At 42.2% G+C, this 27,631-nt stretch overlaps 1 protein-coding gene across 1 annotated transcript in view; it reads left to right on the plus strand.

Moving 5' to 3' along the window:
• The first annotated feature begins 1,576 nt into the window (after nt 1-1,576).
• txndc5 (thioredoxin domain containing 5) overlaps nt 1,577-27,631 on the plus strand; it is a 46,009-nt gene continuing 19,954 nt past the window's right edge. Inside the window, exons 1-6 of the mRNA XM_060900099.1 lie at nt 1,577-1,862; nt 5,289-5,441; nt 19,794-19,899; nt 20,154-20,250; nt 20,649-20,764; nt 22,201-22,287. Coding sequence (XP_060756082.1) covers nt 1,675-1,862; nt 5,289-5,441; nt 19,794-19,899; nt 20,154-20,250; nt 20,649-20,764; nt 22,201-22,287 — 747 coding nt within the window. The 5' untranslated portion in view covers nt 1,577-1,674. The remainder of the gene's footprint in view (nt 1,863-5,288; nt 5,442-19,793; nt 19,900-20,153; nt 20,251-20,648; nt 20,765-22,200; nt 22,288-27,631) is intronic.

The following is a 27,631-nucleotide window of genomic DNA, read 5'->3' on the forward strand; positions in this document are numbered from 1 at the left end:
AGGATAAAGCAGCTAGAGATAATGAGAACGAGAAATTTGACACTTTTGGGTCGTTCTTCTAGACAATATAGTTGATATTCTACGTTTCACCTCCGACCCTTGCCTGTGACTTTTAAGTAATAAACTTGGGTACTTTGTCCACCTCACGGTGGTGTAGTGGTTGGCGCTGTTGCCTCACAGCAAGAAGGTCCAGGTTCGAGCCCCGTGGCCGGCGAGGGCCTTTCTGTGTGGAGTTTGCATGTTCTCCCCGTGTCCGCATGGGTTTCCTCCGACAGTCCAAAGACATGCAGGTTAGGTTAACTGGTGACTCTAAATTGACCGTAGGTGTGAATGTGAGTGTGAATGGTTGTCTGTGTCTATGTGTCAGCCCTGTGATGACCTGGCGACTTGTCCAGGGTGTACCCTGCCTTTCGCCCGTAGTCAGCTGGGATAGACTCCAGCTTGCCTGCGACCCCGTAGAACAGGATAAAGCAGCTAGAGATAATGAGATGAGATGAGATAATGAGAACGAGAAATTTGACACTTTTGGGTCGTTCTTCTAGACAATATAGTTGATATTCTACGTTTCACCTCTGACCCTTGCCTATGACTTTGAAGTAATAAACTTGGGTACTTTGTCCACCTCACGGTGGTGTAGTGGTTGACGCTGTCGCCTCACAGCAAGAAGGTCCGGGTTCGAGCCCTATGGCCGGCGATGGCCTTTCTGTGTGGAGTTTGCATGTTCTCCCCGTGTCCGCATGGGTTTCCTCCGGGTGCTCCGGTTTCCCCCACAGTCCAAAGACATGCAGGTTAGGTTAACTGGTGACTCTAAATTGACCGTAGATGTGAATGTGAGTGTGAATGGTTGTCTGTGTCTATGTGTCAGCCCTGTGATGACCTGGCGACTTGTCCAGGGTGTACCCCGCCTTTCGCCCGTCGTCAGCTGGGATAGACTCCAGCTTGCCTGCGACCCTGTAGAACAGGATAAAGTGGCTAGAGATAATGAGAACGAGAAATTTGACACTTTTGGGTCGTTCTTCTAGACAATATAGTTGATATTCTAGGTTTCACCTCCGACCCTTGCCTATGACTTTGAAGTAATAAACTTGGGTACTTTGTCCACCTCACGGTGGTGTAGTGGTTGACGCTGTCGCCTCACAGCAAGAAGGTCCGGGTTCGAGCCCTGTGGCCGGCGATGGCCTTTCTGTGCGGAGTTTGCATGTTCTCCCCGTGTCCGCGTGGGTTTCCTCCGGGTGCTCCGGTTTCCCCCACAGTCCAAAGACATGCAGGTTAGGCTAACTGGTGACTCTAAATTGACCGTAGGTGTGAATGTGAGTGTGAATGGTTGTCTGTGTCTATGTGTCAGCCCTGCGATGACTTGGGATAGGCTCCAGCTTGCCTGCGACCCTGTAGGACAGGATAAAGCGGCTAGAGATAATGAGATGAGATGAGACTTTGTCCACCTCTGCTGGTGGACATGATAAACGCTTCACAATATGAAAAGTATTAAAATCCCAGACATGGCAACCCTATTTGCAATCTTCAGGGACTGTACTACGTGTCTCCTGTAGGAAGAGTGAGTAAGTACAGACAGAGTTGCGAATCTGCTGCAGTGTAATCGTGTGATTGGGCCTTTTAGAAAGCAGTGCAGTCCCGTTTCATTCACTGTGTAACTGTATTCCGCTTAGTGTCATCATGGCCACATCAGCACTGAAAATGCACCGCGTTGTAATAAGTGTCCTTTACAGTGCATTTCTCTTTAGTGTAACGTTGTGCGATAATGACACAGACGAGGATGAGCACACCGAGCACACTTACACAGTGGAGATGTTTAACGACGCTATTCCGACCGCTCCACACTTCGTCATGTTCTTCGCACCTTGGTAAAGTTATATAAGTTTTGCTAGCTAGCTAAGATCTTTCGAATTGCAAATGCTTTAGTTTGCAGTGACTTGCTAAATTTCAACTAACCCGTTACAGTAGCTCATTTAGCTATCTAATGTTCGTGTAAAATTCCTAATTTCCCTCAAATATCGCAGCTTCATTTGACTACGGTGTTTTTAGGTTGAATTTAAAAAATAAAATAAAGTTTCTTCGTTGCTGAGGTTTGTTAGCTGTTAGCTAGATAGCAATTCCTTTTACACTTGGAATGGTTTACAAACTTATACTGCTGGTAAGACATATTAGTTTGGAGAATCTGTAGCTTTTTTTTTTTTTTTAATTTTTATTTTTTATTCCCCCCCAAGCTAGCTGAAAGTGCCTAGCTAAGAATGCTGCTAAGGATAGTGAAGCTAACAGGATTTCTGTTTATCAGTTCATGAGACTTCAGCCTACGTGGCGAGATTCCTCTTTACTTCAGGATCATTTTACTTCATTTGGTAGTTCCTTGTACTTTAAGTTCTACCTCGTTAAAGTTACACTGCCGTTCAAAAGTTTGGGGTCACCCAGACAATTTTGTGTTTTTCCATGAAAAGTCACACTTTTATTTACCACCATAAGTTGTAAAATGAATAGAAAATATAGTCAAGACATTTTTCTGGCCATTTTGAGCATTTAATCGACCCCACAAATGTGATGCTGCAGAAACTCAATCTGCTCAAAGGAAGGTCAGTTTTATAGCTTCTCTAAAGAGCTCAACTGTTTTCAGCTGTGCTAACATGATTGTACAAGGGTTTTCTAATCATCCATTAGCCTTCTGAAGCAATGAGCAAACACATTGTACCATTAGAACACTGGAGTGATGTGCTGCGTTCATGTGCTGTGGGAAGATGATGTTTTCCAGTTGGGAAGTGGTATTTACCAGTGTGTTGTGTTCACATGTTTTTGTTGTTCTCTCATCTCATTATCTCTAGCCGCTTTATCCTGTTCTACAGGGTCGCAGGCAAGCTGGAGCCTATCCCAGCTGACTACGGGCGAAAGGCGGGGTACACCCTGGACAAGTCGCCAGGTCATCACAGGGCTGACACATAGACACAGACAACCATTCACACTCACATTCACATCTACGGTCAATTTAGAGTCACCAGTTAACCTAACCTGCATGTCTTTGGACTGTGGGGGAAACCGGAGCACCCGGAGGAAACCCACGCGGACACGGGGAGAACATGCAAACTCCACACAGAAAGGCCCTCGCCGGCCACGGGGTTTGAACCCAGGACCTTCTTGCTGTGAGGCGACAGCGCTAACCACTACACCACCGTGCCGCCCTGCTTTTGTTGTTGTTGACAAATTAAAGATGATGGATCAGAATCAGGCTGTTATTTGGCTAAAACAATTATAGATTGCCTTGTTCATCAGCTGCAGCAGGAATATGAGTTATCAAAAGGTAAATAATCGCTGAATATTTCCTGATCATGACAAGTAGAGATTTTCTTAACACATTGAATGCCACGCAGTTTTTGGAAATTTGGCTGTAGCCACAATGAGAGTAGCCAGTATCTAGATCATTGTTGGCGTTCTTTGGACAGCCGCAGAAAATTTTGTATTAGGCTATAATATACATATTATAATAATATAATATACATTACATGACTCGTTTAAAAGGCGAGAGTCAGCTTTCCATAGGTGAAAACCACTTCTTTCTTGGTTCATAAGCTAGTCTTGTACCGCTCGCCGCCATGTTGAAAAGGTTAAAGTTCATCTCATCTCGGCAACTCATCTCATTATCTCTAGCTGCTTTATCCTGTTCTACAGGGTCGCAGGCAAGCTGGAGCCTATCCCAGCTGACTACGGGCGAAAGGCGGGGTACACCCTGGACAAGTCGCCAGGTCATCACAGGGCTGACACATAGACACAGACAACCATTCACACTCACATTCACACCTACGGTCAATTTAGAGTCACCAGTTAACCTAACCTGCATGTCTTTGGACTGTGGGGGAAACCGGAGCACCCGGAGGAAACCCACGCAGACACGGGGAGAACATGCAAACTCCACACAGAAAGGCCCTCGCCGGCCACGGGGTTCGAACCCAGGACCTTCTTGCTGTGAGGCGACAGCGCCAGCCACTACACCACCGTGCCGCCCTGCTTTTGTTGTTGTTGTTGACAAATTAAAGATGATGGATCAGATTCAGAATCAGGCCTGTTATTTGGCTAAAACAATTATAGATTGCCTTGTTCATCAGCTGCAGCAGGAATATGAGTTATCAAAAGGTAAATAATCACTGAATATTTCCTGATCATGACAAGTAGAGATTTTCTTAACACATTGAATGCCACGCAGTTTTTGGAAATTTGGCTGTAGCCACAATGAGAGTAGCCAGTATCTAGATCATTGTTGGCGTTCTTTGGACAGCCACAGAAAATTTTGTATTAGGCTATAATATACATATTATAATAATATAATATACATTACATGACTCGTTTAAAAGGTGAGAGTCAGCTTTCCGTAGGTGAAAACCACTTCTTTCTTGGTTCATAAGCTAGTCTTGTACCGCTCGCCGCCATGTTGAAAAGGTTAAAGTTCATCTCATCTCGGCAACTTATCTCATCTCATTATCTCTAGCTGCTTTATCCTGTTCTACAGGGTCGCAGGCAAGCTGGAGCCTATCCCAGCTGACTACGGGCGAAAGGCGGGGTACACCCTGGACAAGTCGGCAGGTCATCACAGGGCTGACACATAGACACAGACAACCATTCACACTCACATTCACACCTACGGTCAATTTAGAGTCACCAGTTAACCTAACCTGCATGTCTTTGGACTGTGGGGGAAACCGGAGCACCCGGAGGAAACCCACGCGGACACGGGGAGAACATGCAAACTCTACACAGAAAGGCCCTCGCCGGCCCCGGGGCTCGAACCCGGACCTTCTTGCTGTGAGGCGACAGCGCTAACCACTACACCACCGATCTTGGCAACTCGTGTATCAAAATTTTCTACGAGTTGCCCAGTGGAAAATACCACAAGAGGGGGTGTTCATGTGTGCTTTCCATGTCGGCGTTTGGTATTTACCATAATTCCCATAGCACATGAATGCACCAATAGTTGCTGGAAATGGGCCTCTATACACCTATGGAGATATTGCACCAAAAACCAGACATTTGCAGCTAGAATAGTCATTTACCACATTAGCAATGTATAGAGTGGATTTCTGATTAGTTTAAAGTGATCTTCATTGAAAAGAACAGTGCTTTTCTTTCAAAAATAAGGACATTTCAAAGTGACCCCAAACTTTTGAACGGTAGTGTATATTATTGCATGAGCTGTGCTTGTAAAACTTACAGCAGTTGGTTCTTTTTAGTAATCATTCCATTATTCAGGAAAGCTACAACCTGTATTTTTATTATTTTTTTTCCCTGTACAGGTGTGGTCATTGTCAGAGGCTGCAAGGGACCTGGAATGAGCTGGCAGAGAAATACAACAACATGGAATCTCCCCCTATCTATGTGGTTAAAGTAGACTGCACAAAGGACACAAAGTTTTGCTCCAGCACCCATGGGATTCGAGGATATCCCACGTAAGCATACTTGCCAACTTTTCAAAATTCTCATTGGGGAGAAAAGTGCGTGAACGACCTTTTTCAATTGGACGAGGGTATGATGCGCGGTTGAAACGATAAAAACAGTGGATCCCAATTAATTGCAAACCATTTGAAATTCATACAATTAAAGAGTTTTTGAATTGTTGATATTGTTCCATCAATTACTATAGGTTATGGGATTCATGTATCAGGCATGAGAGAGCTCAGAGTGAAGAATCTGAAATGCAGGTAGTCGTCGACTTACGACTGCGTTTGGTTACGACTGACCGGTCGTAAACCGATCTGGTCGTAAGTCGGCCTATGTTAAATGAACGTAAGTATATTGTGATGTGTAATGATATTGTAATCATCTTAAAGTCTTATTTTATCAACATTTTCTTATTTCATTACCTTGGCTCATTATTTGGTTTAAGTCAAACACTGCATACTACACTGCGTACAGTACAATTCGTTTAATATGTGCAAAACAAAAAATACGAAATACAGGTGTGAAAAATAGAAAACATTTTAGTTTGAAACATACCAAAATACAAATGTAAAACATAGCAAAATACAAAACTTAGTGACTGCTGGCATCACTGGTGCTTGGCTGTGGGTCGTCTGCGTCATCATCAGCTGTTGCAGCGCTCGGGCTGGCGGGAGGATTTGCTCGTTTCATAAACCAGGAGCTGGGGCGGAAACTGTTGTACGCGGTGAGAGGCTGGATGCTGGGCGCTGCCAGGAGCTGGGGCGGAAACTGTTGTACGCGGCTAGAGGCTGGATGCTGGGCGCTGCCAGGAGCTGGGGCGGAAACTGTCGTATGCTCAGCTAGCTCAGCTGGAAAACACTTGCCAGTCATAACCAGACGGTCATAAAGTCGATCGGTCGTAAGTTGCATAGGTTGTAAGTCGACGACTACCTGTAATACTCGTCTTAAATTTTTAATATAATACCAATGAGAGGGAAGTCAGCTTAAATCAGATTTTGAGCTGAAAAATCTCCTGCCTGAATATTGTATACATACAGAGACCCACAGAAAATAACACAAGTGATGCTTTAGAAGAATGCTTATAATTTCTTAAAATAGTCGCAGTGAATGAAAGTATTATTGGATTGCATCAAATGTGTTTTCCTTCTGTAAGCTCATGTAAAAATACAGAGAACTATATCATATATAAATTAAATAAAATTTTAAGATTTAACCAAAATAACTCAATTAAATAAATACTGCCCTGTCTTAGTGCTACTAAAATGCATCTCTCTCACTAAACACTTTCCAACAGAATTTTTAAAAAGCAATAGAAATACTATCCAAATCCTATCGGAATGCATCAGAGGAATTTGCTCATTTGCAAACTTTGACTGAAAGTTTTCAAACAAAATTTAAAAATGCCACTATAAATACTACCATACTATCAAAATATACTCCACAAAGAAATTCACTCGACTGCAAAGTTTTAGTCCTACCAAAATACACTCACTAGTAATCTTTCACTTAAAACCTCAAAACTCGATCAAAATCAATCACTTTCCAGATAATTCACTTGTAAACTTTCAAACATAAATTCAAAATAGCACTAAGGCAGCCTTTCAACCGGGGTGCCGTCCGGCTTCGTTAGGGGTGTCGTCAAAAAGTTGTATATTCTAACATTGAAATAAATAAAATGAATTAAAATAAAAAAAAAAACGATAGTTACGCTAATGCAGATCATCGCCGCCTCATGCATCATCAAAATTTGTCTCACGGCCCCCTTTCCCGTGTCACAACATCACTGCCGGGGTCAGCGTATGGTCAGCGTGACTGCGCATGTTTTATATGGGGGTGCCTTGAGAATTTGCATACTTCTGAAGGGTGCCATGACTGAAAAAAGGTTGAGAAACGCTGCACTAAGACACTACCACACTATTCAAATACACTCACCAAACAAATTCTCTGTCATGCAAAATTTCACTGAACACTTTAGAAGTTGTACAGTTTGTTTCTGAAATGGTACGGAAGACTAGTTTAATTTCACACTCAAATGTCCATTATATTCTGATTTAAGGTATCTTTACCTTAAAATGTGTAACTGGCTGGTCGAACATTTGCTTATCCATGGAAATTCATTCTCTCATGCAACCTGGGATTTGCATTCATATTTTTGCTGTTTGGGTTTAGTGGCCATGATGACTGAATGCTTGTAAAAAATGTCGGACAGCCTGGGTGAATCCTACATTACGGCAGTGACTGTCGTTCTGTTTGCTGATTGGTTAAAAATCAGTTGACGTCAGCAGTGTTTCTCATACGATTCTGATCGGACGTAATCGGGAGTATTTTTAACTTGGCGGTAGGGATTTCCCCAAACCGGGAGATTACCCAGTTTTTAACAAATATGATCGGGAGGCAGGAGACGGAGGCTAAAATCGGGAGCCTGCCGCCGAAATCGGGAGGGTTGGCAAGTATGCGTAAGCAGTACAAGTTTTCTCCTGTTGAGCGCTTGAAGTCTTGTAAGACTAAAATAGTCAAGATGTCATGGATACAGATATCACATGCACACGTTACAGCAGCAGTAAAGAAGAAGAAGCCTTTGTCACATGCACACTCAAGCATAGTGAAATTCATCCTCTGCATTTAACCTATCTGAAGCAGTGCGCACACACACATATACCCAGAGCAGTGGGGAGCTATGCTACAGCGCCTGAGGAGCAGTTGGGGGTTAAGTGCCTTGCTCAAGGGCACTTCAGCCCAAGGCTGCCCCATGTTAAAGTGCATATTCTGGACCAATTTTGTGTTGTGTGTGTGTGTTTTTTTTTTTTTTATGAAAATGTGTCCCTTTACACACTCATCCAGAAGGGTAATTTTGTACAAGGCCATCTGTCTACAGCAGAAAAAAATAAAACGCGTCTGGAAAAATCCCAAGGGAGTCTGGAGCCAGATTCGTGACGTCACCTGCGGAAGCACCAGCAGGCTGTGCGAGCTTTGCACGGTTTCAGTGCACAGCCTGTGTACACCAAGCACTCCCATTTCTCTCTCATTGTCCGGTCTTTTGGGAAACGATGAGTACTAATCCCATCAAGATTGGTGTTGCTACACCCTCCTACAATACATCTGTTAACCATTTTAATAATTACGCGATAATGTTGAAGAAATTTGAGAAAATGACCTGGTGGTTTTCTGTATAAACAAACCAGCGCTGACGTAGGATTCAGAGGGAAGCGTCCCGCAGATGACGTCACGAAAATCAACGTTTGCCGGGAAATCCAAATGCCAGTTTTTTTCGGAGGCGGACCAATTCGCCTCAAATGGCTTGATTTCAACTGAATTTTTCTGGTATTGCACAAGGTAAAAAAATTGCAGAGAATGCAGAATGTTATGCCGCTTTTCCACTACAAACGCGGCTGAGCCGTGCCGTGCTGAGTTGGGCTGAGTCGAGCTGAGCGGGGCTGTTGGAGTTGCATTTCGACTACAACCGCGCTGAACCGTGCTGGCTGGAAGTGGGTGGACACATTGGGTGGAGTTAGTGAAAGTGGGTGGACGTCACGTGATGTCGTTAAGCAGCGCAAACAGTGACATCAGTGAGCTTTTAAGCGGTAGTCTCACAACCCGGATAGTAAACAATAAACATGGAGGACATGGAGTCGTTAGTGTGGCTGGTCTTGGTGCTGTAGCTTGTTGTCACCAACAACGCCAACAGATACTGGCAAGGGCGTATAGATGAGGCGAGGCGCATAAGGCTCCAGAAATTCTCGTAATTCGTAATTATTATTCTTCCGGGTTTGCGGTGTTTACAGATCCCAGTGTGCTCGCGGGGCGTGTGTGGGCATGTGAGGACACTCCTCCTCACCAATCAGTGCACAGGGGAGTGTCTGCTCACACCCCCAGCCTCACTCGGCTCGGTTTGGCTCGCTTCAGCCCCACTCCAAAACGGTGCGAGTTTTAGGGGCTAAGCAGGGCTGAAGCGAGCCGAGTCGTGCTGTTTTTTGGTAGTCGAAACGCGAGCCGTGTCGGGCTGAAGTGAGCTGAAGCGAGCTGAAGTGAGCTGAAAAAGGGTAGTGGAAAAGGGCCATTACAGATATTTGACCAAAGTTTAATATAAAATAGGAGAATTACATTGATCTTGCTCCTGAATTTACCCGTGATATGCACCTTAACCTAACCACATGTCTTTGAACTATTTGGGAAACTTATGCAGACACAGGAAGAACATGCAAACTCCACACAGAAGGGCCCTTGTCAGCCACTGGGCTCGAACCCAGAACCTTCTTGCTGTGAGGAGACAGTGCTAACCACTATAGCACTGTGCAAACCCCCCCCCCCCCCCCCTTTTGTTTCAAAGATTAGAGTGAGCAAGTAAGAGCTATTCAAAAATAAGCATTCAGTAAAAATGATAAAATATAAAAGTATAGAAGTATGGGTATTTTACACTTTACCCTACCGCTTATTCAGAAATGTGTCATGCGGTATATGAACCACCTCTCTTTGCATTCATGCACGGGCATTCCTTCGATTCGAACAATTCAGTCGATAAATTAACTTATATAAAGTGTAATGCAACGTACCTTATATATCTAAGCAAAAAGATCAGGAGACTGGGGACTGCTGGCTGGGACTGGCTGCAAATTTTGGATTTGTGCAAGAGGGGTCCAAAAAGCTGCTGGCTGTGCTTGTGCAGGTAGTGACAGGCGAGACTGTGGCATGTGAACATGCTTGAGTTGGTCAAAAAAAGCGAGGAATTTATCACTTTTGTCCTCAAGATAACATCATCTGAATATGAATTCAGCAAAGTGTGCGTCATAGAGACCCTTTGTTGCGCCAGAACCAGGGAGAGACCTTTTGACAGCTCGCCATGTAGACCCAATAGTTTGCGTGTGGTCGCCAGTTTCCGAATTCACAAATTCCCCCAAATGATTGACAGTTCTGTGAATATAGGCTTCTTTACTGAGGCATTCGTACAATTTCCAACAGGTCAGATATAATTTTGGTTCCAGGAAGTATGAATTTCTTGATGATCGGTATGGAACAGTTGTCAGAAAGTTTCCTTGATCCCCACTCAATATCAAATCAAATCAAGTTTATTTGTACAGCGCTTTTAACAATAAACATTGTCGCAAAGCAGCTTTACAGAATTTGAACGACTTAAAACATGAGCTAATTTTATCCCTAATCTATCCCCAATGAGCAAGCCTGTGGCGACGGTGGCAAGGAAAAACTCCCTCAGACGACATGAGGAAGAAACCTCGAGAGGAACCAGACTCAAAAGGGAACCCATCCTCATTTGGGCAACAACAGACAGCCTGACTATAATATTAACAGTTTTAACAGGTATAACCCTCAACTGTCCTCATGGGGCCGTCCTTCACAGGAGCGGTGCGATAAAACTCCGACCAGACACAGGGCACCAGGATGGATCAAGCAGGTCCGAGGGGCAGAAGAGGCCAGCATCTCAATCCCAGGATCAACATGTAACTCAGAGGGACAGATGGGGGGGGGAGAGAAAGAAAACACGTTGTTAGGTATGCCCTAAAAATGACAAGTATTAAATCTGTGTGGTAGGCTTGCAGAGACGAGAGTCTTTACATCAGGCATAACACACAACAATGGCATGTTATTATGGTAAAAAATATCATGACCTGCTCTGGCTGGATGCTTGATTGGGTGATGGGAGCACACTCCTCAGCAATGATGAGATGCAGATGGGACCCTTAGGGCTGGCCAAGACAATTCAGTTTCAATATCACCAAAGACCCAGGCTCCATCTACTCTCCTACATTTGTGGTATTTTCTTTTTGTGCATTTTGATTCTTCAATTTCAGCTGTGTGTCCTGGTCCACCAATTGGCCCAGAATCCCTCTCCAAAATAACGACACGCACTTCCCTGGCAAAATTGTACCAGTCCACGGTAGTCAAGTTGGAGACGAGCCTTAGTTCGCTTTGAACAAATTGTTCTGAATAATGGTATACCCAATAGTACGTAAGCTTTACAATCTGCACAATATCCAGGTGCGAACCAGCAAACCAGCTTCCTTTACAAATGGGCACTTTGTGATGACAGGAGCGACAGTACTACACTAGTCTGTCCTTTGAGTAACTTTTGTCTTTGATTAGATACAAACTTCCTGCGCCACACTTACAACAAACATCACCACAAAAGTCCCCCAGTAATCCTCTGTCCCTTAACCATCCGTGTAATCCTTCCCGAATAGAACAAATTCGGTAAATATCGTTGTAAATCAATGGAAGCTCATGGGCCATCACAGAAATGACGGGCGCTGAACACACAGGGAGCGCATGTACACATTCCATATGTTGGAAAAGTAGTTCAGCACAGGCTAAATAGTTCCACTTCCTTCACTATATACAATGCCTTGCAAAAGTATTCATCCCTCTTGGTGTTTGTCCTGTTTTGTTGCATTATAAGCTGGAATTAAAATGGATTTTTGGAGGGTTAGCACCATTTGATTTGACCTACCACTTTAAAGGTGCACTTTTTTTTTATTGTGACACAAACAATAAGATGAAAAGACAGAAATCTGGAGTGTGCATAAGTATTCACCCCCTTTTGTATGAAACTCCTAAATAAGAGCTGGTCCAACCAATTCACTTCAGAAGTTGCATAATTAGTTGATTTAAGATCCACCTGTGTGCAATCAAAGTGTCACATGATCTGTCACATGATGTCTGTATAAATCAACCTGTTCTGGAAGGACCCTGACTCTGCAACACGACTAAAGGCCTCTGCATGCTCGTGCGACAAGGCTTTCGCAGATAGCTTTTCGCAGACAGTTGTAATTTATTGTTGAGCGGGGAGTAAAGGCGTGCGCGATGTTATTCACCGGCACAACGCAAGGGGGCGCGAAGTCGCTAGGAGTAGTTGGTGGGTGTGGTTAGTGGAGTGTTTATCCTCCGGTTATAATGACTAGAACTTTTTTTTTTATAATGACTAGAACTGGAGTCGTATAGATGTACGTACTTCCTCACTTCCTCAATCAACCGCTCTTCATGCTGCTCCATCTTCACTCGTGTTTTTAAAAATGGCGGTCGTGAAAACAAAACAAACTGGGAAAGTAGGGAAGCGGAAGTGCGTGTACAGCGGATGTAGAGTGGACCAATCAGAGCCCTCTTGTCTGCGGCGCTGTCTGCGAGGCTTCTGCGGTGGTCACAATTTTTGGGAGGTGCGCGCAGAGCGTCTGCGAAGGTGGGGGGGCTACGCAGACACTGTCTGCGACGCTATCTGCGAGGACTGGGTTGTCAGCATAAATTGGCCTTAAGCAAGCAACATGAAAACCAAGGAGCCTCCAAACAGGTCAGAGACAAAGTTGTGTAGAAGTATAGATCAGGGTTGGGTCATAAAAAATATCCCAAGCTTTGAATATCCCACGGAGCACCATTAAACCCATTATAGCAAAATGGAAAGAATATGGCACCACTACAAACCTGACAAGAGGAGGTCACCCACCAAAACTCACAGACCGGGCAAGGAGGGCATTAATCAGAGATGCAACAAAGACACCAATGATAACGCTGAAGGAGCTGCAAAGATCCACAGCGGAGATGGGAGTATCTGTCCATAGGGCCACTTTAAACCGTACACTCCACAGAGTGAGGCTTTATGGAAGAATGACCAGAAAAAGTCATTGCTTTAAAAAAAAAAAAAATCACGTTTGGAGTTTGCCCAACAGCATGTGGCAGACTCCCCAAATAGTGCAGCGGTTAATTGCATATTTCATAAGAATCCTTCAAATGGTGACACAAGCATGAAATTCTCCACAAATATGCTTTAATGTCCTCTCTTTTAGAAAAGGGTCCTGGCCACGCCAAAAATTCAAGATGGCTGCCATTTTCCAAGATGGCTGCCCGAATGTGACAATTTTTTGTTATTTTCCCTCTTTTCTTAATTTAATTTTCCAAGTGAACCATGTTTATGCTCTTATATGCTAATTTTACAGATTTTGTTGTCTCTGATATAAATTTAAGAAGGTTAGCCTTCAATGTGGTGCTCAGTGTGCTGCCTTTCCTCCAGAGCTTGGGACTTGATCAGCTATGGCTGGCATTTGGTCAGGGTCAGAGCATGCGCTATATCAGTGTGCATGACTTGTGTCACAGCTTGAGCCAGGAAAAGACCAAGGGCATACTCTTCTTTCATGCGTTCACAGGCTGTGATATAGTGTCAGCTTTCAGAAACAAGGGAAAGAAGACTGCCTGGCAGACCTGGGATATCTTCCCAGATGTCTCCCCTGTGTTCTCCAAACTGAGTCAGTACCCTCTCACAGTGCAACAGAGCGACCTTGACATCCTGGAGAAGTTTGTCATATTTATGTATGACAGATCCAGCACGGCTGCCACTGTAGATGAGGCGAGGCTTGAATTATTTGCCAGGAAACAACGACCTTATGAGGCCATCCCACCAACCAAAGCCGCTCTTCTCCAACATACCAAGCGTGCTGCCTACCAGGCCGGTTGTGTGTGGGGCCAGGCAACCCTGTGTCAGCCTGAACCTGAGAGTCCTGCTGACTGGGGATGGCAGAAGTCTGGTGAACAGTGGCACGTTTTCTGGACGGCCAATGCTCCCATAGCCAAGAGCTGTGAGCAACTGACCAAATGTGGTTGCAAAACCAGCTGCCGTGGTAGATGCAAGTGCTTCAGGCTGGGCCTTGTGTGCACAGCACTCTGCTCCTGCAAATGTGAACTGTAGATAAATTTTTCGCATTGATTTTGTTTGTCTTTTGGTGGATGGCATGCGTTGTCGGACCATCACTTTTGGGATTATTGTGACTTCCTACAGCCTAAAGGTTTTTTATATAGTTGCAAATAAGTTAGAGTTAAGTTAGTCATAAGTGTTTAGAGTTAAGTGTTAGAGTTAAGTGTTGTTAAGTGTTAGAGTTAAGTGTGTTTTAGAGTTAAGTGTTAGAGTCAAGTTAGTCATAAGTGTTTTATAGTTATAAGATATGTATAAGATTGTGTAACAGTATTACTAATGTAGATATTAAGATAACACTAGAGGGCAGTAACAGATACGAGATAAGATAACATAGAAGTTATATATGTCACTGTAAGTAAAACAAATCGAATCCTGTTGCTTTCTTTTCAATGCAGTTCAATGCAATTAATTTTTTTTTTGTTGGACATCTTCGCTGATTGCGCATAATAGAACATTTTCTTCTCTTCTTTATTTTCTCTGGGGCTGGAGCCAGGTTCGCCTGGTTTGGTGGCCCCATGATAACTGGGCTGTGCCCAGTGCCACTGCTGGTCTGTGGCTGGATACGGAGCAGGCAGAGCTGGGCTCTCCTAGCTCCGATAGTTTAGGTTGGACTTGGAGGTCTTCTTTGTTTAAATCTTGAATGACATGGTAGATTGTGGGAAACAGTTCATGATCACAATCCCATGATTTAAAGTTCATTTAAATGGAAAAAACATGTTTATTTCAACAGATATATGGTCTCGGTGTGAGATTGCCAGATACTGATGGTGGCCATCTTGAAAAAAGGTCGCCATCTTGAATTTTCACGTGGCCAGGATCCTAATCTGAAAGAGTATATCCAGGAGGGTATCTGTGCAAAATTTCATGCTTGTGTCACCATTTGAAGGATTTTTTTTAGTTATCTGCTCCACTAAAACACATGGAAGAAGATTCTCTGGTCAAATGAGATAAAAATTAAACTTTTTGGCCATCATGGGAAATGCCATGTGTGGTGCAAACCCAATACCCTGAGAACACCATCCCTACACTGAAGCATGGTGGTGGCAGCATTATTCTGTGGAGATGTTTTTCATCTGCAGGGACAGGAAAGCTGGTCAGGACTGAAGGAAAGATGGATGCAGCGCTCGAAACTAACGGTGTCCCGACGTCCCGGGGACCATAAAAAATGTCATCGGGACACAAAATTATCATATCTGAGACAATCCCGGGACAATGGGAAAAAAACAGATCTAGAAAAAAAGTTCTACATTAAAACGTGCAGTACGAGATTTTGGAATAACGGTTCCCGCAAGCCATATTTTGAAAAGAAACACTCCCACCCCCTGCGTCTCCACCCCTCCTCCCCCTCATAAAGCCTGAGAAATTCCGGCTTTATAATGGGTGTCTATTGCGTTACACACCAGTGGAGCTCGTTAAGTTAGAGTGTAGAGAGCTTGGAAAAATAGCTCAAACTTTCTCATTTAAACTGTGTTTTCAGCCCCAATTTTCACTCCACACACATAATTTTCTCAAAAGTAGTAGCCACACTCGTCCTGATTCACACAATGTGTCTACCTGAGCGATAGGATTTACAGTTTTTGAATGAGAAGCCTGAAAGTAACGAGAGCGCAGCCTCATAGACTCCCATTATAAACGTGGCAGAAAAGTCACTCGTTTTTAACTCGCTCTAGTGACCTCATTTTTTACACTACAGACAAAAAAAATTACATCCGTGTGTTCAGGAGAGCCTTGTGGCACTCACTGTGAAAGAATTTTGTGAATATCTCCTTCCATTTTCGTGTAAATCCCCGTTGTTTGGAGGGAGCGCACTGAGAGAATCCTGCGCTCTGTGTGACACTCTGCTCGCTCTCACACACACACAGAAGGGACGGGCTGCTCGCGGGCTTCAGTCTGATTGACGTGTCAGTATCCAATCATTTTGAGGTGGTACCTCGATATGATTGGATGGCGTTTTTCCTTTATTTTACACTGTAGACTGGATTAAAATATTTCGTTTTTTGGGTCAAACCTTCTATTGTACTGCTTGCAACATGGGTGTGCATTTCATCCATTGATGGTATGGCTGATGGCTTTCAAAACATCTCTGAATGGGGTAACAGGTATATTACATAAAAATGGATAACGGTAATGGTGAAAATGATAAGTTGGCCTTATATATGCCAACAGATATTCAAGGTATAAGTAGATGAAACGAACATAAAAGGGGTCTTATTTTCAGCTAAAGTGTACTGCAGATGTAGTGAGTTGAAACATTTTCTGAATGAGCTAGTTGGCCCCTTTTAAATAAACAGGTATCTATTCATACAGTGAGATCGCCAAAGTTTAATAAACTGAAAATGCAATAACTGTAATTTTGAAGTAGATGATGTATTGGACATGTGTCACTTGTGTTTTGTGACTTATTGTAAAAATGATATAAAGGGTTCAAAATCGTATAGTTATAAATATAATAGTAACTTCATATGATAATATTAACCACTGGTTATTTCAGAGAGGAAAAAAATGGGGACACTATTGCTTCCATTCGGGACAATACAACACAGAATTCGGGACCACTGGGGGACACAAAGAAAAAAAGTTAATTTCGAGCCCTGGATGGATGGCACTAAATACATGGCAAGTCTGGAGGAAAACCTGTTTGAGTCAGCCAGAGGTTTGAGACTGGGACAAAGGTTCACGTTCCAGCAGTATAATGACCCTAAACATACTGCTAAAGCTACACTGGAGTGGTTTAAAGGGAAACATTTAAATGTCTTGGAATGGCCTAATCAAAGCCCAGACCTCAATCCAATTGAGAATCTGTGGGATAACTTGAAGCTTGCTGTCCACCAACGCAACCCATCTGACTTGAAGGAGTTGGAGCAGTTTTGCCTTGAGGAATGGGCAAAAATCCCAGTGGCTAGATGTGCTGAGCTAATAGAGACATACCCCAAGAGACTTGCAGCTGTAATTGTAGCAAAAGGTGGCTCTATAAAGTGTTTTTTTTTTTTTTTTTTTTTTTTGGGGGGGGGGGGGGAGTACTTATGCACACTCCTCCAGATTTCTGTTTTTTTTTTCATCTTAATTATTGTTTGTGTCACAATAAAAAAATAATGTGTACCTTTAAAGTGGTCGGCATGTTGTGTAAATCAAATGGTGCTGATCCTCCAAAAATCCATTTTAATTCCAGCTTGTAATGCGACAAAACAGGACAAACACCAAAGAGGATGAATACTTTTGCAAGGCACTGTATAACATAGTTCTAATGATATTGGTAAAGTGTAAAATACCCATATAAAGTAAATGTACCCATGTAAACACCAGTCCTCTGAGTAAGTGTAAAAGTGACAGTGCAGTAGTTACACGTGCAGCAATGTAGGTATGATCAGCAGAGTATCCACAATAATTTAAGTAAGAAGTACAGTGCGCTTATATAATGATTTAATAGCAGTTCTGTAAACCAAGTGCAAAAATGCAGCAGAAGTCCAACGAGCTTATTCTAGGAATAGACCCGAATGCACATGAGCTGTTGTACAGGGCGTACAGTTGTCTAACTGTGTGCTGGCAGGAATCATGTCCTGAGTTTGACATGCCAAATAATTTCTTCCAGAAGCAAGATTATTATGGTTATCTATAGCCCTCCCCTTCTCTTATGCTTCTCTTAGAGAGCTTAAAGTTTGATCCCTAATATGACTGAGTTACTGAGAAATCAAGGCTAAAATCATGTTAATGTGTGCACTAGGCTTGAATCGTACATGTGAGTGGTGAGGTGTGACTTGACCTGAAATACAAGCAAGAAACGCATAATATTCCGGAATAAAAACCCACAACTGTGTTTACTCTTTGATTTCACAGTCACAACTTCTTTGCTTAATCTTTCAGTATTTGCATCAGTCACAGAATGCATAGCTGCCAACTACTACGAATGAATCGTATTTATTACGATTTGTCGTTTTGATTACGAAAATACGAATTTACTACAATAAAATACGATTTTGCCAATTTTCATGGGTCATTTTCAAAGTCTATCGCCGGTGGGATTCGTATTTGATAAAACACCGCTTCGTTCCAAGCGGCAGATACTACGCCAAATTTTATTGGCTATTGCTTGTTCTCTCAGCCAATCAATGATGCTATTAGATCATCCATGGCACGCTATCGTCTGGCATTTGTTCACGAAGTTTCTGAACAAAGCATGCCGTTTCAAGCTTTTGTTATGAAGATGTAGCGTAGTACTAATCTCTAAAGAAAGCATGGCTAAGGGGAAGGGCCAGCGCTTCAAGGACTCGTACCGAGAGGAGTTTCCCTTCATTTCTAAGTCAAGTAAGGGCGATCACTACGCGTTTTGTGCTCCATGTCGGTGAGACATTTGTGTGGTGCAATAACATCAACTGTTGACTGAGTAAGCTCTAGTCTATTTCTCTAATGTGTACTTTGTCAAAAGTTATATGTGCCAATTGCATTGTTTGAAGTTTTTGCCTGATTCACTGACTATTTTATACTATTTTATTGACTATATAATGTTGTTTTCTGTTTCCGGTTGAGAGTACGTCGTGCGCATTCTGGCTGCCGCTTCTCACCGGAGCTTTTTTTATTTTATTTTTATTTTATTTCTTTTTCAATTTTCATTTTTTTTCTCTGTGTGTTTGTGTAGTTTGATGTTTGTTTGTGTGTTTTGTCCGCCGGTTGTGGTGTGGCTCCGAACCCAGTTTTGGGCGTCGGTTCCCTCCAGGCCTTGGTTCGCTGTGGGTGATACCTGTGCTCCCAGCTGTGGACTGCAGTGAGCTCGTTGCTCATTTAACATTCGTGGTTGTCCAGCGCTCTGCGCTTTAACGCTTGGCGTGATGTTCCGAGCGATGTTGCTCGGTGGCGTCGCGGCGGCTGTGCGGGTGGTTTGGGACACACCAGCGCTCTGCGTGGCACAGCTTCTCTGCTCGCTTTGTGGATCCACGGCGTGGTGTTCGGGTGATGTGGCTGGCGGCGTCGCGGCGGCTGTGCTGGAGATGTGGGACTTGTTTTCGTGTGCCTTTTGGTGGGACTGTGGCTGCTACACCACAGGAATTACATCCTGACCCCTACTTGGTGGACTTTTTATTATTTATTCATTTATTTATTTATTATTATTTTTCCCCCCTTTATTTATTTATTTATTTATTTATTTTTTCTTTGTCTATAATTGTAAAGCGTCCTTGGGTTTCTTGAAAGGTGCTATATAAATTCAACTTATTATTATTATTATTATTATTATTATTATTTTCATACATTGTTGAAAAGAACTTTGCAAATTAATGTAAGATGATAGTTTAGTTTGTAGAATAAATTTTGTCAAACTATTTTGTTTTAGTGTGATTTTTCAGGGTAGTTTTGCTAGAAAGCTTTGGCGGCGGGAAGCCCCCCCGACCCCCCACCAAGACTCAGTACCCAACCTTGTATTACTATTTACAATTTCGGAATGTTGGCAGCTATGAGAATGTGCAGTATTAGTATTTTGGAGGTGTACATCGGCAAGCCTCTGACCTGCTGGAAGCTACAATTACCAATAAACCCCCTCTCTGTTTTGGTCTGTGAACCAGTTATAAAGGAAACTAGAGGGTGTGTCGTTTTTTTCATTATAGGTTCTTCCAAATTGGGTTAAATAATCCCAGTTCACCTATTTGTACCGTGTGTGTTTGTGTGTGTGTGTGTGGTGTAGTTTGAAGCTATTTAAACCTGAGCAGGAAGCAGTGAAGTATCAGGGGCCAAGAGACCTGCATTCTCTCGAGACCTGGATGCTGAAAACACTTCAGGAGGAGGAAATGGTAAGAAGTGTGTGTCTTCACGCCTGGCTTTAAGTAGGCTTTATTACTGGATGATGTCGTGGTCCCCCCCCTTTTTTTATTTAATGTATTTTTTTAAATAAACGTTTTGAAATGGTTGGAACAGTGGTCATGGTTTGTGGCCAGTACCTTTTTTTTTTATAGTTTCAGGAATATTTAAAAACAAGAGAATTTTTGTCTAAATAAAAGCAGAAGTATGTGTAATTTGCCTAGGTTATGTCTTTTGTGTTTCCCAGGTGCCACAGAGTGAGCCTGAGGATCCCAAAGTGCCAGAGTCCCTGCAGGGCATGTATGAGCTTACTGCCTCCAATTTCAAATCGCATATCTCCAAAGGTATATTTAAAAAAAAAAAAAGTTAACACAGTTAAAATTTTCATGATATTAACAGGGCACGGTTTTGTTTTGTTTTTAAATTGCCCAACACATTGATTTACTGTGGGATTATTATGGTAGTCTCTTTGGGTTTCGATCTCAAACTCTGTTACATCAGTGAAAAATGTTTGTTAAAGATGCCACTGAAATGTTTGGTGGAAAACAGGGTTTTGTTTGTTTATTTAATAAATAAATTTTATTCCATTTTATATATATATATATATATATATATATATATATATATATATATATATATGGGTTTTTTTTGTTTTGTTTTTGCCTGGAAAATGAAATACTATTTTGCAGCAGGTAAAAACAGATAATGCCAAATTTCAGATTTGTGTTCTTTCCTTTTGCAGGCTCTCACTTTGTGAAGTTCTTTGCACCATGGTGTGGTCATTGCAAAGCTATGGCTCCCACATGGGAGCAGCTTGCCACCAGTTTCGAACACTCAGAGTTGGTCAAGATTGGCAAGGTACAGCCATTAATGATGTCGAGTCTGTCTGTGATCCAGTTCTGATATCAAGCCATCTAATAAAGATACTTTATTACATTTGGGGCCATTGTATGGCAGCAGTTTTAGATGTTATTGCATATAAATGGCTTTCGAAGTGTTTGGTTTTCACAGAGTCCATCTAAAAAATGGATGCAAAATAAGGGTGTTTTCACACCTGGTCCCCTTTAAAGGAACCAGACTCAGTCCTATTTAAGTGGACCAAAAAGTGGACCAACAGAAAAAGAACTCAGTTCTTTTTGTGTTCACACTGTGAATTTATTACAAAGAGGACTGGGTTCTCTTTCTGGTCCAGTTAAGCTTTGATGGGGCTTCAGTCCTCTTTCTCTTCACACCAGGTCCTCTAGAGCCCTCAGACCCCCAGTGCACAGAATTCTGGGTAATTTTCTCTTGAATCAAAATGTCTGCTGCCATGCTTGCCCTGCTGTATTCTTTGATCAAAATAGTGCGGATTAAGGAAAATAAATTTATTATATATTTATTAATAAATATATATTATCTCATCTCATGATCTCTAGCCGCTTTATCCTTCTACAGGGTCGCAGGCAAGCTGGAGCCTATCCCAGCTGACTACGGGCGAAAGGCGGGGTACACCCTGGACAAGTCGTCAGGTCATCACAGGGCTGACACATAGAGACAGACAACCATTCACACTCACATTCACACCTACGGTCAATTTAGAGTCACCAGTTAACCTAACCTGCATGTCTTTGGACTGTGGGGGAAACCGGAGCACCCGGAGGAAACCCACGCGGACACGGGGAGAACATGCAAACTCCACACAGAAAGGCCCTCGCCGGCCACGGGGCTCGAACCCAGGACCTTCTTGCTGTGAGGCGACAGCGCTAACCACTACACCACCATGCCACCAAATATATATTATATTAATATATATATATATTATTTATTTATAATATAGTTATATTATTGTGGCCGACTCATCAGTCAGTAAGTTCAGAGAACTGTAAAGCGGCTGTGGTAAGTTCCAAAAGGAAGTTGAGTTTCCCTTCTACAGTCACGTGACCAACTACGGCAAACGAAGAAGGTTAAACTACAGTGAAAAAGGCGAAGTGAACCCGGTGCGCTTTTTGTTCACAATGCGCAGATTAGTCGAACCGTACCATTGATTTTTAGCGAACCGTACTGAGACCACCTCCTGAGGTGGTCTCAGTTCGGTTCGCTTTAAAGGGGTCTGGGTACGGTTGGAGTGTTCACATATGCGCAAAAAATGCTGAGTCATCGATCTGAGTTCGGTTAGATGGCTGAAAGGGACCAAGTGTGAAAACACCCTAAGATTCTAGCAGAAAGTTGCCACTCTGTGGTACTGACTAGAACTGCATGAAGTTTGTTTTTTTGTCATGTTTGGTTTATTTGGTTTGTTTGTTTACTTGCTGCAGTTAGACTGTACTCAGCATTATGAGATCTGTTCAGAGAACCAGGTGCGAGGCTACCCCACATTGCTGTTCTTTACCGATGGAGAAAAGGTAAGGACTATGCTTTAAATAGATACCAAACTTTCAGTGTTCTCATGCTTGGGAGGATTTATCAGTCATTTGTGAAAATCCATGAGTATGTAGAGCCATGTAAATATGAAAAATCAGCACATTTTGGCTGAATTAATGCTTTTGATGCAAAAGCTCTTCGATCATAGATACACAACTCCCCCATCATTTACATTCTTTCCATCATAATACAAATTTGCCCTTTGGGCAGGTTTTTTTGAGACCACGTTCGTGATGGTGAGTCGTCCTTAAAATCAGTGTGTTATGTACTTTTTGGAGAAATATGCTAAATTATTATGGGAGTACAGATTCTCTCAAAAATCATCCAGTGCTGCTTAATGTTTGAACCTGGGCTAATTACTGAAGGTGAATTTTTCTTCTTTTTCTGCTTTGACTGACTTGATTTTTGTACCTGAAACCTCTGCTAGGAAATCCGGTCTTAAAGGTCTGATGACACGAACATGACTCTATGCAATTTCTTAAATAAACTATACAACATGGCAAACATGTTAGATTTCTGTTATAATTACGTGAAAAGAAGCTGTTGTTACGCGAATATCCAACTTTTAATTGCACAGCGCAAGAAAACCGGGTCCGTGGCTCGCGGCCATGTTGTGACGTCAGCGGAAGAACACGCTGCGGTTCACTGGCTGTTCTACTCTAGTTCTACTCAATGGAAATGGCGCATGAAAACGCCGGTGAACTCTCTAGTGCTAGCTCTTCCTCTTCTGGGAGTCTAGAATTGTGTTGATCTCTTCCGAATAGAATCTATGATAGCCTACCCTCTTTACCCTTTGCCTCTCGTTGCTAGGCGGCAGTTACATGAAAGCCGCAAGCTTTCACAAGCAAATACATGACTGATATCATGCCGACTTTATGATTACATTTATGATTATCATGTAGAATCTATAGCTCTACGTACCTTTATCTTATGTCGTTTCACAACACATGTTCTGACAGGAGGACTGTCTTTGGATCCGGCATAGCTACTAGTAGACCCCCTCCGGAATACTGGCAGTGTTGCCAGATTGGGATTTTTCCCGCCCAGTTGGGCGGTTTCAAGTGCATTTTGGTGAGTTTTGAACATATTTTGGGCTGGAAAACGTCAGCAGTATCTGGCATAATAATAATGTATAATAATGTCTAATAAAAATACTAATAATGATAAACTGAACACCTGTCGCATCAACAACAAACTGGTAAGTTAGGAGGAAGGTTCTTTCGCTGACGTCATATAGCTCCTCCTCCTCCTTCGTCTCCTGGGTGCTACAGCCCCGTCAAATTTGCCCAAATAGCCGCGTTTATCATCATAACTTGTAAAATAGGCGCCTTCATGAATTAATATATGGATCATCGGGAATTACTTTTTATGTTATAAAACATCGCCAAAGATGTCAAAAACGTGTCATCAGCACTTTAAAGCAGTAGGGAGGAGGGAGTATGTATGCGTGTAGGTGTCTTTCCCCTGAAGAAAATAAGTATGTTTTAATATTAAATGCACAATTTGGTGCACTTTGAAAGCAAAATTGAGAGGTTAGCTTGATGAGAAATTTTGTGCTTTAAACGATTGTGCTTTAGTAATTTAATCATAAACCCATTGGTTGGATAGGAATGAATGATTACACAGTTCACACCCACAAAGCATAGTAAAGGAGTTTAACAGCTCACAAATGGAGGACAAGAGCACACAGGGCCGTCGCAGGGGGGGTGCGAGACCCTGTGCGAACTTGAAATGCGAGGCCCTAATCTTTGACATGGATGCGTAATTGTGCATGAATAACAGTTGCACGGATGCAACTATTCTAGTTCTATTGCACGCATAATCTCGCTGCAATACGTTTTATCAAGTAGAATAATACAGCATAATCATGCACATAGTCTCAGCTATGACTTTTTGCTATTTATTTCAAAGGGAAAAAAATCAACTGTGCAACGAGTGGCTACAGTACATCAAGTCAGTTCAGTCACTTTATTTTTGGCATCTTGACATTTTAAACAAGCAGATTAGGACACTTTTCATTCATTATATACATTTATTAATCACAACTATACACAACTCATTTTACTTATTATTTAACTTATTTACAACACTAACCGGGAGATGCTAATTGCTGCCACAGCATCACTGGCAGTACTGATAAATTTATCCAGCGATCCCCGCAGTAACTTGTGAAATTCCTTCTTTTTAAATTTTTTCCTCTTCTCAGCACCCGATTCGTGCTTGCGAAATCGGTCGCGTTCTCTTGCCGTCGACTTGTTTACTTTCCCCCGCTTTAACTTTCGTCCTCTCCCGTCTTCAGTGAGGACGCATTACGTAATGACAATGAAAAACTCGCTTTGTTTGGATTTGTTTTTTATTTGTTTGTTTGTTTTTATGTGACATCTCATTGATACAAAATCATACATAACTAATGTATTTATTTAAAAAAATAATAATAATTAAAAAAAAAAACACAGCAAGATTTAAGGCGCGAGGCCCCCTAGTGGCGCGAGGCCCTGTGCAGTTGCACAGTTCGCACAGCCTATGGGACGGCTCTGAGAGCACACATTTCAGCCCTCAAAGAAATGAAGCAAAAGTGGTGACCTGTGTTCAACTGGTTGGTCTGTCTGTCTAGCTCTAAAATGTAACAAATAGACTGACTTCACTCTCTTTTTGAAATATTTTAAAAATGCTCGTGATCTGAAAATCAAGGGCACAAATATTAAGCATAAAACAGTAGCAGTAACTTCACCTTGATTGGGTACCACTACTTCAACTTGATTTGTTGCACTTAAGTGTCCAGGAGTGGACACTGGCACAGGAAGCATGAGTAGGATGGAAGAAAATGCGCTTTTATTTTCTTTTTTGTGTGTGTGTGGCGAGGGGAGGGTGCCGGGAAGGGGGTGTGCCTGCACATCTTGGCTGTGAAGGTGAGCTCAGTGTAGGGTGGAGGAGCGGAGAGCCTCTGTGCCATGTGGCAGTTGGTCTGTGGCGCTGTATCTCTGTGAAGGTGCGTGAAGTCTCTCTGGGCTGGAGTCTGCTGGCAGAGATGTGAAGCAAGTCAGAATCAGCATGTACTGTAGGTGCTGAGATAGAGCGGATCAGCCGCTGTTCATTCAACACCACTGAGGCAGCCAGGCTGCCACTGAGGAGCACAATGCTGGCTTGTGTGTGAGGGCCATTGGATTGCCATCGCCACATTAGTTAACATTACAAATAGTCTTATGGCCTTCTGCAGCCAAGTGTTTCAACAAAGAAATCGTGTCAGCTCTGCACTGGTCCTCAGAAGGCGCAGCCAAAAGTAGGTCGTCAACATACTGAATTAAGGTGGAGCCTTCTGTTAGCACAAGAGAACTGAGGCTTTGTCTCAACGCTTCATTGTAAATAGTGAGAGACTTGCAATATCCCATCCTCGTCGCCAAAACTATGGTGGAAAAAACGTAATAAGACTTGAGACTTTTGGGGGGGGAGTAGGCGGAAATATGAGTTTATTATACTCCTTGCAAGAGGGCTTTCTCTGAAATGAAAAATCGCAGCATTTCACCCAGAGAAAAGGCTCCCCCGTTAACAACATGCTTTTTTTTTTTTTTTTTTTATACAGTTCAACATGACAGACATATCAGATGTTCCTCTGTTATCTCCTTTTATGGTCAGGGGCAGATCATCATCTATCTCCTCACGTAGACAAACTTAAGAAAACCTTGTAGGCAGGGGCGTAGCCATCATTTTTGAAGTGAGGGGGACAAATTGTTCAGAGGTCTATTGAGTGATTTATCATCCTCTCGCATTCAGTTGCACCTCTCCTTAGCAGCTAAAGAACCACATAACCACAAACAGCACAGCACCAGGGAACCGACTTGAGTTCTTTAAAATGATATATACTATCAAAATCTAAAGTCTAAATCTATAAATAAAATTTATAAATAGAATTAAGAATAGTAGTAGTGACATAGCTAGTTTAGGGTGCATCAGTTGCCCCCTAAAAATGAAAAGTTCCTCCGATCATGATGCATTTTTGTTTTTATGTTCCTTTTGGTAAGAAAACACACTGGGTGAAATATTTTGACAAAATTCAAAAGTTTAATGGTGGCACCAGGAGCTCAAAGTTATGGAAAAAGCTGCTATTTTTTGACAAAATTTCGATCAGTTTTCATGAAACATTATGGCACCTTATAGAGTATACCAAATATCTTAGATACACATTTTTAGTACATATTCTAAATATATTATCAAGCACAGTTTGAGTTTTAGCTGTTCATTGAATCATTGTTCAACTACTCTTAAACAATACAAATGTATTATGAATCACATTAATGCTTCTCAATCCCTTGCAAAGGTTCTTAACATGATCTCTGGCTCACAAGAAATCAATAAATGGAGTCCAACATTGTGATTCAAACCTTACGCGAAAACATAAGCGTTTTTTGGCAAAAAATGAACCTCATGGTGCCACCATTAGACTTTTGAATATGGTCAAAAAATTTTACAGGATGTCTTTATTGGTGAAAAGGAACACCCAAACAAAAATGCATCAGATTTTATGAAAGTGAGGGCAACTGATGCGCACCCTAAGCTAGTTATATTCTCTTCTCACCTGTGACCCTGCATAATCATCCCTGTTGGCCTCTGGTCCACTGTCTCCTCTCTCACCCTGCTCTTTCTATTGTGGCAATAAAGATTAAAAAATATGTGGAAAGCAACATTTTGAAATAGAATTAGGAATACAGTAATAATAATCAGAAAATTCATGTACTTTAAACTTTAACTACCACAAAAATAAATTAAATCTTTACAAAAATAAGTCAAAGGAACACAAATACATTTATATTCTTATTTTCTACCCAGAAGTGAGTAATCTTGGAGTAGCCAAAATAGTAACGTTACTCAAGTAAGCGTATTGTTACTTTAGAATAATATTACTCAAGTAAAAGTAAAATGTATTTTGCAACAAAACAACTCTTAAGAGTACAATTTATCCAAAAAGTTACTCAAGTAAATGTAACGGAGTAAATGTAACTAGTTACTACTGCCTCTAAGTTAGCTAGCTAGCTTAACTAACTAAATTGACATTGATTTGTCATCTTTTAGCTAAACATTATCTACATTCAACACCATTACTCAACTTACACGGTTTATTTGGAAAAAACTGTCTAAAGTCTTTAGCCTCTTGGCTGGTTTGCTGAACATACAGAAGCGCTGCCCAGATCTGAATCACACCAAAGATACTCATACAATATTTTCTAAAGCGTCTCTGATCACACACGACAGCGGTGTTTGTTTGCCACCTTAGCTCCGCCTGCTCATGATGCGTTTAGAGGCGGCTTGGAAAAACGCGTTTCCACATGT

Source organism: Neoarius graeffei, chromosome 19 (genome assembly GCF_027579695.1).
Source record: "Neoarius graeffei isolate fNeoGra1 chromosome 19, fNeoGra1.pri, whole genome shotgun sequence".
Classification (NCBI taxonomy): Eukaryota; Metazoa; Chordata; class Actinopteri; order Siluriformes; family Ariidae; genus Neoarius; species Neoarius graeffei.